The sequence below is a fragment of the Quercus robur genome, chromosome 5, assembly GCF_932294415.1.
Source record: "Quercus robur chromosome 5, dhQueRobu3.1, whole genome shotgun sequence".
Taxonomy (NCBI): domain Eukaryota; kingdom Viridiplantae; phylum Streptophyta; class Magnoliopsida; order Fagales; family Fagaceae; genus Quercus; species Quercus robur.
Genome location: NC_065538.1, coordinates 24,514,820 through 24,531,577, shown reverse-complemented (window position 1 = coordinate 24,531,577; position 16,758 = coordinate 24,514,820). Strand labels below are relative to the sequence as shown.

At 35.8% G+C, this 16,758-nt stretch overlaps 3 protein-coding genes across 3 annotated transcripts; all 3 read right to left on the bottom strand.

The window, feature by feature from the left end:
* Positions 1 to 1,657: 1,657 nt before the first annotated feature.
* LOC126725579 (probable FBD-associated F-box protein At5g38565) lies at positions 1,658 to 5,407 on the bottom strand. Its single transcript, XM_050430376.1, has 4 exons — positions 4,744 to 5,407; positions 4,255 to 4,398; positions 3,893 to 4,169; positions 1,658 to 1,979 (listed from the first exon to the last, which is right to left on the bottom strand). The coding sequence occupies exons 2-4, from the start codon at positions 4,363 to 4,365 to the stop codon at positions 1,975 to 1,977; spliced, it is 393 nt and encodes a 130-aa protein (XP_050286333.1). The 5' UTR covers positions 4,366 to 4,398; positions 4,744 to 5,407; the 3' UTR covers positions 1,658 to 1,974.
* Positions 5,408 to 6,902: 1,495 nt separating this feature from the next.
* LOC126725580 (probable FBD-associated F-box protein At5g38565) lies at positions 6,903 to 8,792 on the bottom strand. The gene is made up of 3 exons (XM_050430377.1): positions 8,533 to 8,792; positions 8,043 to 8,186; positions 6,903 to 7,957 (listed from the first exon to the last, which is right to left on the bottom strand). Exons 2-3 carry the CDS (start codon positions 8,151 to 8,153, stop codon positions 7,622 to 7,624), a joined length of 447 nt encoding a protein of 148 aa, XP_050286334.1. The 5' UTR covers positions 8,154 to 8,186; positions 8,533 to 8,792; the 3' UTR covers positions 6,903 to 7,621.
* A 5,474-nt stretch (positions 8,793 to 14,266) lies between these two features.
* LOC126728010 (F-box protein At4g22280-like) lies at positions 14,267 to 16,198 on the bottom strand. Its single transcript, XM_050433895.1, has 4 exons — positions 15,278 to 16,198; positions 15,023 to 15,163; positions 14,903 to 14,940; positions 14,267 to 14,327 (listed from the first exon to the last, which is right to left on the bottom strand). Exons 1-4 carry the CDS (start codon positions 16,196 to 16,198, stop codon positions 14,267 to 14,269), a joined length of 1,161 nt encoding a protein of 386 aa, XP_050289852.1.
* Positions 16,199 to 16,758: the final 560 nt, after the last annotated feature.

Sequence of the window (16,758 nt, the reverse complement as noted above, 5' to 3'; positions counted from 1 at the left end):
ACATGTGTATATTTCACTTACACTTTCAATTTCTGCGACTTTACTTTTTCATTATTAAGCACCAAGTTCAATTGGTGTGTAAATGTCGTCATAGAAATCCAGTGCCTTATTAGATCAAGACTACCATGTACAACCACCACCTACCACCCCCCACTAACGTCCTTGATCTTCGGTTTCTAACTATCATCGGCCGCTACCACTGTTAGTCATGAATTTTTTAAATCTAAAATTCTCATTTTATTTATTTACTATATATGTGCTTGGGAGATGAGAAAAATATGGGAAAGTAATAGAAAATATGTTTTCTATAACATTTTCAGGAATGCAACCAAACTCTTGAAGATATTTTTTGGAATTTTTTCCAGAAACGCAACTAAACATTTGAAAATATTTTTTGATATAAAAACATTTTCCAGAGTTTTTTCAAAAATACAACTAAACACTTGAAAACATTTTATGGTCGGAAAATATTGAAATGTTGGCCTAGCATGACTATAATCTTGTCCCTAATTCAAACAAATTGCACCATCCTTGATATCAAAGTTGATTCCCTTCATTCTTTTGGTGGTTTCCTAGTAGTAGGTAAATGAATGAGGACAAATTTTGGCAACAAACTTGGTTGTAGTTTAAGATTATAACTCCATTCAATATTTTTTATTAGATGTGAATTTTGACAAATCTACCATTAGATTATATTTTCTTCTTATATTCTCTATGCTTACAAATTTTGCAAAAGATCAAAGATTAACAACTATGTTATTAATCAAATATTTAAATTTCAAATTTTTGTAGTCTAAAATGATGTATAAAAAAAAATTTATAAATTGTATGGTAAATATTAAATAACATCGAAATGGAATTAATAACATTGGTAAATAATATTTGATTGGTATGAAATTTGACATGTGTGTTAAGAACATAAAAAATATGCAATTCAACTATTAGATTTTAAGAAATGTAATCATGTTAATTTATTAGTGGGAATTATAGTCACAGGCTACATCTAAATTTGTAACGGAACTTTGTCCAACAAGGAACTTGATGTCACCTTCCGTATATTATCAAATATCAACAATGAATTGTTAAATTTGACAAATTTCACTACAAGGTTTCACCAACATTCTACGACCTACATGAATATGTGTACATCTACAAAGCATATTGACAATTTGCATCCAAGGGAACTTTTGCCGGTCTTCGGTTGTGGGCCTTTTTTTTTGGGGGAGCAAAACCAACCACTGAAGTGCAATTATTGGCACAAGGTTTGAAAACCCAACAAAATTGCATCGCAAATTCCCCTTAAACCCTCCTTTCTCTAATCTGCCCACATTAGTAACCCAAGTCCAAATTCAATATCACAAATGCCGAATCTCATCACCGAGTGCCTAAACAAAGAACCCAAAGGCATCCCCATTGGAAAACCCATATACTTCCCTCCCCCCAAAATATCCTTTGTTCTTGAGAGTTGAGAGCTCGATGCTAATGTATTGGTATTATATATACGCACTCATTATTAGTTTAACAAACAATTGCTGGGAATCATGATTTGGGGTGTGGAGTAATTGATTTAAAGTCCTTGGCCTAATCAAGTTCCTCTTCTTTGAATCACTTGGTTCAAGGTTCAACCAATTTCTACGTGGGTAATATTCGATTCAAAGAGCCATATTAAATAGTTCATTTCAATTCACAGAAAATATAGGCCTCGTCAATGTCGTCATTTCTTCATAAAATGTAAAAGAAGCGTACCCAAAATAAAATTACTCCAAGATGTCAATATGCAAACATAAGACCTAGGATTTTCATTTTAAGAGGCCACCAAGAACTGAATTTAACCGCACAAAATAAAGCAGGTATGAAATCACAATAACCTGTTGGAAATTCTACATGAATTATACATTTTAATGAAAGGAAAAATAGAGGGAAGAAAAATGGCTTTTGGGGCTGTTGAGCACAGCAGATTCATTTATACACTCTTCAACCTGTTGCAACAAAGAAAGACTATCAGCGAGAACACCAGTGAAGTTGGTTAATAATTATTAATTAGTTCCTTTTAGAAGGAGCGTATCACAAACCCTACCTTTTTCTGTAAACTCCAAACAAAACTATTAACTTTCAAGTTTCAACTATCAGCATCTAAAATGTGAGCATATAAGAAAAAATAAAATTAATGGGCCAAAAATCCAAGAATTCATGGGGAATAAAGCCTTCTAAGAGAGTTCGTTAATATCAAATTTTGAAATGATCCTAAAGATTACAAAAGAGATCTTAAGAAAGCTCAAAAGGTTAGAATCATTTCGCCATTTGGTTGTCACAAAGCCAAAATATTATCACTAATTTCAGTTTAAGATAATCCCAAAACAGAGAACCTGCAAAATGTAGTAACAACAAAATGAAATCAACACCACTTTGGCAAATTGAGAAGGATCTAAATGGCCAAAGGAAACAACATTTCAACATGCTCCCTTATGTATTTTGGATTGGTGTTATATGTGCAAGTGTAATAGTGAAACTATTAACCATCTCCTCATTCATTGTCTAGTTGCAATGGATCTGTGGGCTATGGTTTTGGGTTTATTTGGAGAAAGTTAGGTTATGTCAAAGTCTGTTGTTGAGCTTCTTGCTTTCTAGCAAGGTCAGTTTGGTTGCCATCGTAATGGACATATATGGATCTTTGTTTCTCATTGTTTGATGTGCCGTATGGTAGATGCTTTGAAGATAGTGAGCGTTCTTTGCCTGATCTCAAGTTATTCTTTTTCTAGAACCTTATTAGACTGGTTGTCAGTATGGAGAAACAGAGAAAGGGAAAAGAAAAGCTGAGAGAGAAGACTTTGATTTGATCTATTATTCACTATTTAGAAAAAATGATACAGCTTACAATCTGGAGAGAAAGAGATCCTATTTATACAGGTAAATAAGCACCATCTAATCTGATACAACAACAAAATCCACTCCAACTAAATATGTTAATAATAAAACAACCACTTGCTAAACTAAGCTGACTAGGACAACAGAGTTGATGACTAGACTTGGTGAATGTTGCTGACTAGATATGTTGACTGACTGCAGGTATTTTATCAGAAACAGCATTCCAAAATGCATCTATATTAGTTTTTATTTTCCTAGTTCTCACTAAATAAAGAATTTTAATTTAAAAATATCAATGATTTTTTTCTCTCTCCTCTCCAACATCAAGCCCTTTTAAAATAAGTTTGGAGCCTAATCGTTGTTGCCAAGCATGAACGTAACCAACATCTACAAGCACCTTCTCCATCTTGGCCAATTCAATGTCCTCAACCACCATCAACTTCACCAATTTCTTAATTCCATGCTCTCATTTCCAAGAACCTCTTTGGCCTTTGATTGCATCACCCGTCAGATTAAAACAGACAGGTTCCACCATTGTCAAATACCTAAAGATTCAAGAGTTGTCTAATTTAGCTGTGGTACATTCCTGGCACAGTGCAACCTTACATAGGCAACTTCAAAGTTTTGTTTTGTTTGCTGGATATGCATCTTTAGTATCATGGAGTAATTTTTCATACATTGAGTACTTTTTCTGTTTTGTTTAAGTGTTTCCACTTTCCTACTTGGTGAGCTCCAATTAGCTCAACACGTAAATTATTTTAAAGATCTGTTGGCATCTTGCATTGATTACAAAGAGTAATCATAATGGAGTGGACACTATAGGTTTCAAATCCTAAAATATCTATAAAAATAAGGTTGTCAGGTTGTCAATACAAATGTCATTGATACAGAGTAATCCCAGCAAATCAACAAAAGCATAGATACACAGGTCGTAATCAGTTCAATAACTTCTCTTTCTTTCAAGTTCAAGTAAGTTATTATCAACATAGGCAATCGTGATAACATTCATAAGAGAGAGAGAATATACCATTGAGAAGAAAAAGTTCACAATTAGAAGAACCCCTTGGTAACTCTGAAAATTTCTTGAGAATTCGAGAATTTTCTGCCAAATCCAATAAACCAGTAAGAATTCCCATTTTTTCCAAGACTTTTGCATTCTTCAGAAAAAATTGTACGAATTCCAAGTCATGTTCCCAGCATTTAAATTTTACTAAAGAAATTATCCAAAGGCATGATTCTAGAAATTTGGGAACATGTGGTGGGTCTGTCCAACAGCACAACTCATGTGGTCCATCAGTATCCACCTGATGAAAACAGACTCACCAGTTAATAAAAAAATCAAGTCTATATGAGAAGATTAACTAAAATAATCTTTTAAACCAGACTGACCTTATGAAGAATAAGTTTCTCAAGATTAGGAGCACTTTCAAGCAACCTTGGTAGTATATGCCATTTGCAGCATTTTGAATCAAATTGCAGTGACCTCAAAATATTAAGCATGGGAAGAGAAAAACCAAATCTAAGAGACTGCACCTACAGGAAGATAAAAACCAAAATGACATTATTGCAAATAGCAAAAGAAGATTTAGCAATCATAGAGCAAGAAAGACTTAGAAATCTGATTGCCCAAACTGCTACCATCAAAATATGATAAATGAGTTGTGGTGCATTTGGTATACCATATTTTCATTGCCTTATTTTGTCTAGGGGGAAAAAATCTGTCTACCCAAAAAGTCATACCAAACTAGAAAAATTAGCTAGCTGAATATTTTAAATGTTATTAATGTATAATGTTTGTTTAACTATCAAATAAAGCATGAAAGTGCAGAACCTACTAAGAATTACTAATTTACTAAGAGTCAAAACAAAGGAAAGTACCTTGGTATGACGTACTAACAAACTTTGAACGCTAGGGAGCTCTGTAATAAGGTGACCGCAACTGTCATGTTCATCAGCTTGTTTTATAACTTTATATGATCAAATAGATCACTGAGATTAGTCATCAAATTAATGGCCCTGGCTCTTTTTAAACATACTAACATAGCATTTTAAAACCCATTGGCCATTAGATTAATTAAAATAAGTAAATATCTAATTAAACTAAAACTAATCAGACTATAAAAATAAAAGTTGGAAACCCTACCCTACATATCCCACACTTTTCACTCTCACATTCAGACAGCCACAGCCTCCACTCCACACTCCCTCTCATGCCAATCTGCCTCCACTCGCCACCCTCTCTTCTCACTGTGACTGTGCAACAAAAATGGCATCAGCAGCAGGGTCTCCACCATCGCTGCCACTCCAAGACAACGTCGACACTGAGCGCCGCCTCCGAGAAGCAGAGGACCATCTCCACGAAGCCATAGAGGAGCTCCAAATCTGCTTGATCATCGACTTCTCATCTCAAGAGTCAAGACTCACGGTGAGTCTCTTTTGAAAATCTTTATACCCTCTCCCTGTTTTGTGTTTTGGGTTTTGTTTAATACTGAATCTAAATCAATAAAGTTAGGGCTTTGAAAATAGTGAATCAAGATCAAGATGTTTAGAGGCTGTTTGGTTAACCAATTTCCACAACTCAATTCTCAGTTTCCATAACTCATAACTCAAAAATGGTAGGACCCATAGTAAAAAGGTTGTTTGGCCAAACGATAACTCTGTTTCCATAACTCTGTTTCCATAACTCAATTCTCTGATTTTTGAGTTATGAGTTATGGAAACTGAAAACAACAAAAGGCTGTTTTCAGTTTCCATAACTCATAACTCAATGGCATTTCCGTAAATAAACACATATGAGGGACCCACAGCCGCAACTTTTGACCACCTTTTGACTTTTTTTTTTTTTTTTTTTTTTTTTTTTTCTTTTCCTGGGTTGGCCGTTCAGGTTTTTTTTTTTTTTTTTTTTTTTTTTTCCTTTTTTTTTTTCTTTTCTGGGTTGGCGTTGTTCTTTTTTTTTTTTTTTTCTTTTTCTTTTTCTTTTCCTGGGTTGGCCGTTCAGGTTTTTTTTTTTTTTTTTTCCTTTTTTTTTTTCTTTTCTGGGTTGGCGTTGTTTTTTTTTTTTTTTTTTTTTCTTTTTCTTTTTCTTTTCCTGGGTTGGCTGTTCGGTTTGTTTTTTTTTTTTTTTTTTTTTTTTTGTTAAGCTTCGGTGAGTTGGGTATTAATAAAAAAAAAAAAAAAAAAAAAAAAAAAAACTACTGTACTGGATGACAGGTGTGGGACCCATGAATAGTGTGAAAAAATTGAGTGATGAAAATAAAAATGATGTTGCCAAACGAATGTTAAAAAATGAGTGATGAGTGATGAGTGATGAGTGATGAGTTATGAGTGATGAGTGATGAGTGATGAGTGATGGAAATTGAGTGACGAAAATTCCTTACCCAAACAGGCCCTTATTTTTTCAAGTTTATATGCAAATAAAGTTGGGGATTTGAAAAAATGATAACCCATGTGCTTGGCTGAATCTCTGTCTTGTAGTAACAACATACTGAATACTACATTTAAAAAAAAAAAAAAAAAATTTTGGAAAAAAAAAAACCAAAGGCCCAAACTCAAGGCGCAAAAACTGAACAATGACTGAAAAATAGACCGAAACCGAAACAAACCGAAATTGATTGAGTTCCAGCTGTTTCGGTCGATTTCGGTTGAGAACTTTGCAAACCGGAAATTTTGGTTTCGGTTGGCCAAATAAAAAAACCCGACCGAACCGAACTGATTGCAGTCCTGATGGAGAATATAAGAAGAAAATATAATCTAATGGTGGATTTGTTAAAATTCACATCCAATAAAATATTAAATGGAGTTGTAATCTTAAGCTACAACTAGGGCTGTAATCGATTTGGTTCGGTTGGTTTTTTTTTTTTTAATCTGGCCAATCGAAACCGAAATTTTCAGTTTGCAAAGTTCTCAACCAAAACCGATCAAAACAGCTGGAACTCAATCTGTTTCGGTTTGTTTCGGTTTCGGTCAGTTTTTTAGTCGGTGTTCGGTTTTTGTGCCTTGAGTTTGGGCCAGTTGGGCCTTTGGTTTTTTTTTTTTTCCAAATATTTTTTTTTAAATGCAATATTTAGTATGTTGTTACTACAAAACAGAGATTCAGCCAAGCACATGGGTTATCATTTTTTCAAATCCCTAACTTTATTTGCATATAAACTTGAAAAAATAAACATCTTGATCTTTGATTCACTATTTTCAAAGCCCTAACTTTATTGATTTAGATTTAGTATTAAACAAAACCCAACACAAAACAGAGAGAGGGTATCAAGATTTTCAAAAGAGACTCACCCTAAGTCTTAACTCTTGAGATGAGAAGCCGATGATCAAGCAGATTTGGAGCTCCTCTATGGCTTCGTGGAGATGGTCCTCGGCTTCCCGGAGGTGGCGCTCGGCGTTTACGTTGTCTTAGAGTGGTGGCGATGGTGGAGACCTTGCTGCTGATGCCATTTTCGTCGCACAGCCATAGTCACAACGAGAAGAGAGGGTGGCGAGTGGCGGTGGCGGAGGCAGATTGGTGTGAGAGGGAGTGTGGAGTGGAGGCTATGGTTGTCTGAATGTGAGAGGGGAAAGTGTGAGAGTGAAAAGTATGGGGCATGTAGGGTAGGGTTTTCCAACTTTTATTTTTATAGTCTAATTAGTTTTAGTTTAATTAGATATTTTTTTAGTTTAATTATGGTTAATTAATCTAATGGCCAATGGGTTTTAAAATGCTATGTTAGTATGTTTAAAAAGAGCTAGGACCGGATTAATTTGATGACTGATTTCAGTGATCTGTTTGATCATATAAAGTTCTAAACAAGGCCCAATTGAGAGAGAAGATACCGTTGAGAAGAAAAAGTTCACACTTAGAAGAACCCCTTGGTAACTCTGAAAAATTCTTGAGAATTCGAGTATTTTCTGCCAAATCCAATAAACCAGTAAGAATTCCCATTTTTTCCAAGACTTTTGCATTCTTCAGAAAAAATTGTACGAATTCCAAGTCATGTTCCCAGCATTTAAATTTTACTAAAGAAATTATCCGAAGGCATGATTCTAGACATTTGGGAACATGCGGTGGGTCTGTCCAACAGCACAACTCATGTGGTCCATCAGTATCCACCTGATGAAAACAGACTCACCAGTTAATAAAAAAATCAAGTCTATATGAGAAGATTAACTAAAATAATCTTTTAAACCAGACTGACCTTATGAAGAATAAGTTTCTCAAGATTAGGAGCACTTTCAAGCAACCTTGGTAGTATATGCCATTTGCAGCATTTTGCATCAAATTGCAGTGACCTCAAAATATTAAGCATGGGAAGAGAAAAACCAAATCTAAAAGACCGCACCTACAGGAAGATAAAAACCAAAATGACATTATTGCAAATAGCAAAAGAAAGATTTAGCAATTATAGAGCAAGAAAGACTTAGAAATCTGATTGCCCAAACTGCTACCATCAAAATATGATAAATGAGTTGTGGTGCATTTGGTATACCATATTTTCATTGCCTTATTTTGTCTAGGGGGAAAAAATCTGTCTACCCAAAAAGTCATACGAAACTAGAAAAATTAGCTAGCTGAATATTTTACATGTTATTAATGCATAATTTTTGTGTAACTATCAAATAAAGCATGAAAGTGCAGAACCTACTAAGAATTACTAATTTACTAAGAGTCAAAACGAAGGAAAGTACCTTGGTATGACGTACTAACAAACTTTGAACGCTAGGGAGCTCTGTAAGAAGGTGACCACAACTGTCATGTTCATCAGCCTGTTGCTTGTGTTCAGATAAATCAAAAGTCGCCTTAACAATGTTGGTCGTTAAACTATCTTGGCCAGATCCATCAAAGAAAGAAAGACACTTAAGACGCGTCAATCTCAATTTTAAAAGGAAATGGTACTTTATTCTGGATGCAAAAAAAGAGTAATCTAGGGTGACAGATATTAATAGTCGTTACATCATCTCGTCGTACTCTCCCGGTGAAAAATGTTATGAGGTTTGGGATACCAATCAAGCCGCTACGAAACGAGTCCTCATTTGAGCATAATTGACTGCCAAGACGAAGATCCTTGAGATTCGGAAGGTGTACAAATGAAGGACAATTGAGAACAATATCGCCATATAGTGTCACAATCTTCAGTGATTTGCAACCAAAAAAGCGACAAGGCAACTCAAATGGTTTTCTAAAAAGAAGCAAGAGTTCCAGTTCTTCAACGCCGTGATCCACCGCACAGCAAATCCACGAAGAGACGTGGAAATGGATTGAATCGTCAAAAGAATCGAGCGCCAGCCGGAATTTCTTCACGGGAAGCGGCTTGCGGAGAAGCAAAACATTGCATACGAAATGGGTAAAGGTCATGCGGCCATTGTTATTACCAATGTATTGGTTCCGAGTTACGGAGTGCTGGAAATCAAGAACGGTGAGCTTAGTCCACAGCAGCTTCCACCTTTTCGACAATGCTGATGTGGCAACAGCTTGTTTGGTTGGGAGGAGTGAAAGAATGTCGTACAGAAGACATTCTGGTAGATTGCTAATCCGATCAACCTCTCCTGCATATCTTTTCGAGTTTGATTCGGTGGCCATCAGATCAAAAGTCCACTACTGAATTTGCTTGATTCACTAAGGATATTATATGAGTATCAGTTGTGAAAAATTTGTAACAGAACAAAAACAGTTTTAGCTATGAGTTTGTAATTCAACAATCTATAACTCGAAAACTCTCAACAACAAATTAGTCAAAATTTTTTAGCATTTTGAATTTGATACAGTAAAGCGAGCAGAAATGAATCAATTAAGACACTAGTGTAATTGAAGAAAATCACATAAACAAAAACAAAGAGAAAATCAAAGTGTGACCTGAATCGCTGAGAAAACGGAGACAATGGGCCTAGTCATAGTCGGAACCAGACAATGTGGAATTTAGGGTTTCGAAGTAGAGTGCGGGAGTAAGAGAGATTTGGGCAAAGCTAACGGGAAATGATATTTTGAGGAATAATATAAAAAATGGCCGAGAAAAAAAAAAAAAAAAAATATATATATATATATATACATACATATACGTGTGTAAAGGTAAATTTGTATTTTTACAAGCATTTTCACATTGTAAATATGTGAATATTTTCTCTCATACTTACCTTGTTTATATTTAGATAATTAAAAAAAAAAAAATTATAGGATTTTGCTCTTAATAAGGTATGCATATGTGTTTTTAGTATTCAAACTTTAAATGTATTTTTATGCGCATCTTTGTATTGTAAATATGCAAATATTTTCCCTCATACCCACTCCGTTTATATTTAAATAATTAAAAAACTATTTTTATAGTTTTTTTTTTTCCTTCTCGTAAGGCATATGTATATGTGCTTTAAGTCTAACTTTAAATTTGTTGATATCCACTTTTGACAAAAAAAACCCAATAGCAGAAGAAACCCAACAATAAGGGAAGTGGAAGGAAAATGATATGTGAATGGTAAAAGCAAGTTATTAAACCCAATGAGCCAATATGGCAGGAATGATAGCTAGTAGGCCCGTGGGAGGAATAAGAGGTAAAGATAAAGTAACTAGGCTGAGGAAGCCTAAGGAAAGAGGTAGCAAGCCCAATAGGTCAACATGGCGGGAATGAAAGCCATCAGGCTCGTGGGAGGAATAAAAGGTAAAGATAAAGTAAATAGGCCGAGGAAGCCCAAGGAAAGAGGTAGTAAGCTCAATGAGCCAACATGGTAGGAATGACAGCTAGCAGGCTCGTGGAAGGAATAAGAGGTAAAAATAAAGTAAATGGACTGAGGAAGCCTAAGGAAAGAGGTAACAAGCCCAATAGGCCAGTAGGGCAGGACAAATAGCCACAAGGCCCATGGCCAGGGTAGGAAGAATGGCAGAAGTGGAAGCCTAATTGGCTATACGGGAAGATACCTTTACTTAGACAATACCCAGTCTAAGGAGGAACAAAAGAAGGTAATGTAAGCCCACACCCACCTCACGCTATAGAAGACAAACACGACCCAATACACATAGCAAAGGAGGACAATGCAGGAACGACATGAATGGCATGGGAGCAAAAGGAGAGAAATGCAGATGGTAGTGGTACACCACCTACTTGTATTCAGCCAATACATGGGAGGTAGACCCTTTGTCAAGATATTCAGGAGGTGTGGTTTGGGGATGGGAGAAAAAAGTCTATTCTAGGGTTCTTGCTGAGGCTTCTTTGGAGGGAATGCTTTGCTAGGATGGCATTTCTCCCAAAAGAGGTAAATATAAGTGGGGACCACTTGAAGCATGCCATAGGAGTAGGTGTAGAGAGCTCTCAATCCTTATCCGTTTGGGGGGAGGCAAGTAGTGAAGTGGAGGAAAACAAAACAGTGATTTTTTTTTTCCTGGAAATAGAAAGTGGTGTAGCAAGCACACTCTCAACAGAGGTAGTGGTCGGGCAACCAATAGATTAGTGGGCAATCCTAGAGAGATGACCACAAGAAATCAAAAATGGTTGGTATAACCTTAGGGACAAAAGGGAGAAATCCCATGAATTCAAGTAGTTTAAAAGGAAGAGAGGTAGCCATAAATAGAAATAGAAGGCAAATACAGAGAGAGGAGGAAAAAACATGAAGAGAAGAGAAGAAAAGAAACCTAACAAAAGAGAATAGGAAAACTAAGTGGTAAGTGAGAGTAAAAGTGTAAGATAGAAAGAAATATGGCAGAAATAGAGGCATGCATTGGTAGACCAACTGTTCTCTCCCTTCCACATTCCCACTCTATTTGACCTAAAAGTCAGAACACAAAACCATTTACGCCCTCTTCCTAGCATAAGTAATTTCTATAGTAGGAACTTGCATTGAGGTTACCCATGTTGGGGAATGGCTCCCTTTTTGGACCTGTTCTTGCTGAACGACCTAGCCCAAGATTGGGGAAAACAAGGCCATCCCTATTGCATTGTTGGATGTTGTCATTACCGCTCTATGACAGTCCCTTTCAGTTCACGTAGGCAATCATGATGTTACTTGTTTTGCTTTAGTGTTATATGTCTTGCTATAGTATTTTTTTTTCCTATTTGCTATATCAGTTGTTCTGTTGTAACCCTACTTATTTTATTTGTGGTATTAGTTACTTACTGTAACCCTATTTAGTGCGTTTTATTATAATGGTTATTTTGCCGTAGTGTATTTCTGCTGTAACAGTTGTCCTACCACGACTACACCTTATATTCTGCCTACGGTGCTCTTCTTGGGCAAACTCGACTCGTGCACAAGCTAGCTTGCGGTGCAATCCTAACAAGGCCAATTCCAACTCCCTTACCCCAGATTCATAGGCCTTAGTATAGCAGAAGGATCAAGGCCCAACCACACAAAAAGGCCTCCACAAAATTCATGATATTTTTTGACATTGTATTATTGAGTTTATATTTTAAGATTTAAATTGTTTATATCTTTTAATTGTTATATCGTTATGTATGTTTTTTTTTTTTTTTTGGTTTCCTAATATTTGAATTGTTGTATTGTTATGCTTTGAATTTTAAATGTAATTATTCCTGTAACCTTTTTTTTTTTAAATTTTTTATTATTATAATGTAGAGTTGAGAAAGATTTATGTTTATTTAATTTTATAATTTAATTACTGCCAATGAAGGATTTAAGCAAGAACATTTCCATTAAAAAAAAAAAAAAATATATATATATATATATATAAATATATATATCAATTAAAGTACAAGTTGTTGACAACACACTATAAAAAAAAAATCAATTGAGGTTCAACATTGTTGACTTTTAAATGTGACAAGATCCTTCTCCCCACCACCAGACCACACCCTCACATGCTCCTGGCTCGTGGCCCACCTCCCTTGTATTGGCTAGGTACATGTAGGTGGTGTTTGGGCCCTGTGTGCATGCTCCACTTTCATCTGAATCCATTACTTTTCTAGCCTTCACGCATTTGCCATTGCCTTCGCGTTTGTTTGATTTTGCCGTACGTTCTGGTATCTATTTAACTCTTGTGGCATGAAAGATACATGGGTCTCCTCTTTGGACTGGGCATTGCTTGGGTGTAGGCCCTCTCCCTCCTACCTAGCCTATGTCCCCTTCTTTCCTGTGTCTGTGGGTTGGCTGATGATCTTGCCACGCCACTACACTATTCTTGCTACGATATTACTCCTCTTTTATTTCGTTGTTACCTCTGGGCTTACGGGCTGAGGCTCTTGCCAGTCAATTTTCTACATTCTTTCTTTTTTGGGGCTTTACTAGCCAACATTCTTGTTGGGCTAGCCCATTCCATTCCTTGGGCTTCCTCAGCCCATTTCATTCGTTAGGCTTCCTCAGCCCATTTTCTTTTCCCTTACCTCTTTTACTCCAATGGGCTTTTGCTAAATTCTTTGGGCTTCTTCGACCCAATTACCACATTCTTTCCTCTTATTACTTTTCGGGCTTGTTGGTATTCATGCCAATCTTATTCATTTCTTAGGCTTCTCCGGTCCATTTACTTCTTCTCTACCTTTTATTATTATTCCCATGAGTTTTCTACTTCATTCCTTGGGCTTCCTTGGCCCATTTGCTTCTTCCTTGCCACTTATTATCCTTATGGACCTGTTGACCATTATTCCTGCCATTCTGTCATGCTATTCTTACTTTACTATTTTCTCTCCCTACCTTCTTCATATTATTGGGCTTCTTCTGCCATTAGACCCTTTTATCAAAAGTGGGTATCAACACTTGGATAGGCTTATCACTACATCGAAAGCTTTTGGGCACCATCTCAAGAGCCCATAATTAAGTTTCAGCTTGGCTTTCCCATATTTTATTTGAAGGCATTAATTTCCCTCTTAACAGATGGTAGAAATTAAAAATTATAGACGCTATAAATTCCATAACCTGTTTTTATCTTGATGTAGCGGAAGTTACAAGAAATCAAACACGTTACTTTCTGAATGGAAAAAGAAACTAAACACATTTGCTTCTAAATGAAAACCTCGAATCCACGGCTCCCTTGAATCTACAAGATTGCAGGGTGATAGGGTTCTGGAATCCACAAAGTCTGTAATTTTATAAATCTAAAAAAACAGAACTACCCTGGAAGCTTCAATATGTTTAAATAGTAAAAAGAAAACATAGGACAGCTAGGAAAATGTCTAGAAACCCTATATCATGCTAATCACATAATTAGATGGAAAAATAGTAAATTTTGCCAAAAATAGAAAAATTGAAATAATTGCGAAAATTGAAAATACAAGACCTTGTTCTGATTTTTAAATTATAAGTTATTAAGAAAAAAAAAAATTACTATAAATAGCAAAAATATTGTTTTTGAGACTTTAATGAAGGAATTTGCCTAAATTTAGGCGACACTCAAGGCATGTGAGTCTAGATCAGAATGCCATTGCTCTTCAACCCGCCAAATTTTATGTAATTCCGACATCGTTGTTCCGATGGCCTTGATCTTGCACTATGATTTCTGGCGCTCTAGCTGCTCCAAAAAGGTCTTTACAGTCTGTTCTACATTATATCTACATTAAAAAAGAGATAGTTTCTTACTTGCATTAGAAGAACATTCTAAGAGATTAAAGTACTTTTACGTGTTCTTTGTCTTATCAGATTTTCTATTACAGTACCACTTTTTCTCCATAAATTTATTGGTGTAGCAATCCAATCAAATCAACCAAACCATAAATAAACAGCTTGCGGTGAGTCTGGTAACCAGTTAAATAACACTAGGTCTGTAATTATCAACATAGGTAATCATGCTTTCATGTATACATACAATCAAAAACCATCTTAAAACTTAACATAGGTAATCATGATGAAGTAAAGTTCAATATAAAATTCATGGGAGAGATATAATACCGTAGAGAATTTCAGTTCACAAGTTGAAGAAGCCCTTGGTAACTTAGTTACCAATTTGTTGAGAATACGAAAATTTTTCTCATAACTCGATGAGCCAGAAAGAATATCCATTCTTTGCAATACTTTCGCATTCTTTAGCATATATGTTATGAGTTTCAGTTCATGTTCCAACCCTTTAAATTGTAGTAAAGAAATTGTCCGAAGGTGTGATTTGAGACATTTTGGAACATGCACTGACTCTGTCCAGCAGGACTCATGTGGTCCTTCTGTATCCACCTGATGAAAACAGACCCAGCTGTGTTTAAAAAGCCAAGCCTAAGAGAAGGTTAGCTGAAATAATTTTCAAAACCAAACTGACCTTAAGAATAAGGTTCTCAAGATTGGGAGAATTTTCAAGAAAAATTGGCAGTAGATGAGAATTGCAGCATTTTACTTCAAGTTGCAGCCGGCTCAAATTATTATAAATGGGAAGATCATTTGCAGAAGCAAAACTCAAAGACTGCAATCACATTATTACAAAAAAAAAAAAAAAAACAATAAGCTAAAAGAGTTGAGGCGAAAACAATCTAATAAAGCATGAAATTGAGGAAAGCAATTTCAAAAAGGAAAGCACCTTGTTATAACGCAATGTCAAATTTCGAACGTTCAGAAGCGCTTTGAGAAGCTTGACAATGCAGTAGTCGTCATTTAGTTGATTGAGTTCAAATAAATTAACATTCGCTTCAACTACGTTGGTTGCTTTCCGCACCGAAAAATCATGGCAATTTGAAATGTTTAGAATCAGAAACTTAAGACTCGGCGCATTTATCTGAACCTTACCAAATCTAGCATCTTGAACTTGATTGTCGATGTCAAGATACTCCAACGTTGGGTTATTTAAAATAAAATTGACAATATTATTGCAAGGTCGATTCAATACGTGTAATCTCAAGAGGTTTGGGGAGCCAATTAAGAGGCGATGAAAAGAGTCATCATTTGCGTACTTGATTTTTTTAAGATAAAGGTGTTTCAGATTCGGTAGATGAACAGAAGGAGGACAGTCGAGAACAATTTTGCCACTCAGTTCCAAAACCTCGAGAGATCCGCAACTGAAAAGACTATGAGGCAACTCACAACTACTGTTCCTTTTAACCAGGAGGTCGAAATTGAAAAGACTATGAGACTGAGGCAACTCACAAGTGATGTTCCTTTTAACCAGGAGGTGGAGTTCTTGGACACCATGCTCTATTGCATAGTCAACCCATGTACGAACATGGCTCCGATCAAAAGAGTGGTGGAGTACAAGTCGGAATTTCTTCACAGGAAAAGGTTTGCGGAGAGACAAAACTCTGAACACGAAATCCTTGTCTCCGAAATCAAGAATGGGGACCATAGTCCAGAGTTGCTTCCACCTAGTTGACAAGATTGTTGTGGCGACCGCATGTTTGGTTGGGAGGAATGAAAGGATGTGGCAGATCAGAGAATCCGGTAAATCACTGATCCTATCAAAGCTTGCGTATTTTTGTTTTTTGCATTTTGATTTTGATTGATCCATCACTTCTGCTCAAGGTTGGACATGATATCAGTAAATAATCCAAAGTGAAAAAAAAAATTTGTTACAAACTACATGTTTTTCAACAATCAACTGATTTTTGCACTTTCAAACACATGCCCGAAAAAAGAAAACAGTGTACACAAACAAAAAGGACACCAAAAAGACCAAACGATCGATGAACTTCATAATCATACCAGTTGCTGCGACAAGAAGAAAATAAAATCTTTGGAGTCACTGAAGAAGCGGAGGCCGAATTGAAGGAATAGATCAGTTGTGATAAAAAGAAATAGGGCACAAGTTTTAACACACTGTAACTCAGGGATGGACCTACATGGCCCGGCCCCCCCTGATATTCCAAAAGAATTTTATTTTTTATTTTTATTTTATATATATATATATATATATATATATAATATAGCTAAGACCCAAGACAAAATAGAGTTTGGGCCTCCTTGCTTTAAAAAGCTTGCCCCTCCTCCCAAACTAAAATCTTAACCTAGCCCAAAAAACAATCTTCGACCCATTTTACAAATTAAAACCAGCCCAATAAAGTCAGAATT

Excerpts from the sequence above, each read along its gene's own strand:
- LOC126725579 (XM_050430376.1), bottom strand. The coding sequence starts at position 4,365 with ATGCTTAATATTTTGAGGTCACTGCAATTTGATTCAAAATGCTGCAAA. Across the intron at positions 4,170-4,254 it reads AGAAACTTATTCTTCATAAG|GTGGATACTGATGGACCACA; the intron begins GTCAGTCTGGTT and ends TGTTTTCATCAG.
- LOC126725580 (XM_050430377.1), bottom strand. The coding sequence starts at position 8,153 with ATGCTTAATATTTTGAGGTCACTGCAATTTGATGCAAAATGCTGCAAA. Across the intron at positions 7,958-8,042 it reads AGAAACTTATTCTTCATAAG|GTGGATACTGATGGACCACA; the intron begins GTCAGTCTGGTT and ends TGTTTTCATCAG.
- LOC126728010 (XM_050433895.1), bottom strand. The coding sequence starts at position 16,198 with ATGGATCAATCAAAATCAAAATGCAAAAAACAAAAATACGCAAGCTTT. Across the intron at positions 15,164-15,277 it reads TGACATTGCGTTATAACAAG|TCTTTGAGTTTTGCTTCTGC; the intron begins GTGCTTTCCTTT and ends ATGTGATTGCAG. Across the intron at positions 14,941-15,022 it reads TTGAGAACCTTATTCTTAAG|GTGGATACAGAAGGACCACA; the intron begins GTCAGTTTGGTT and ends TGTTTTCATCAG.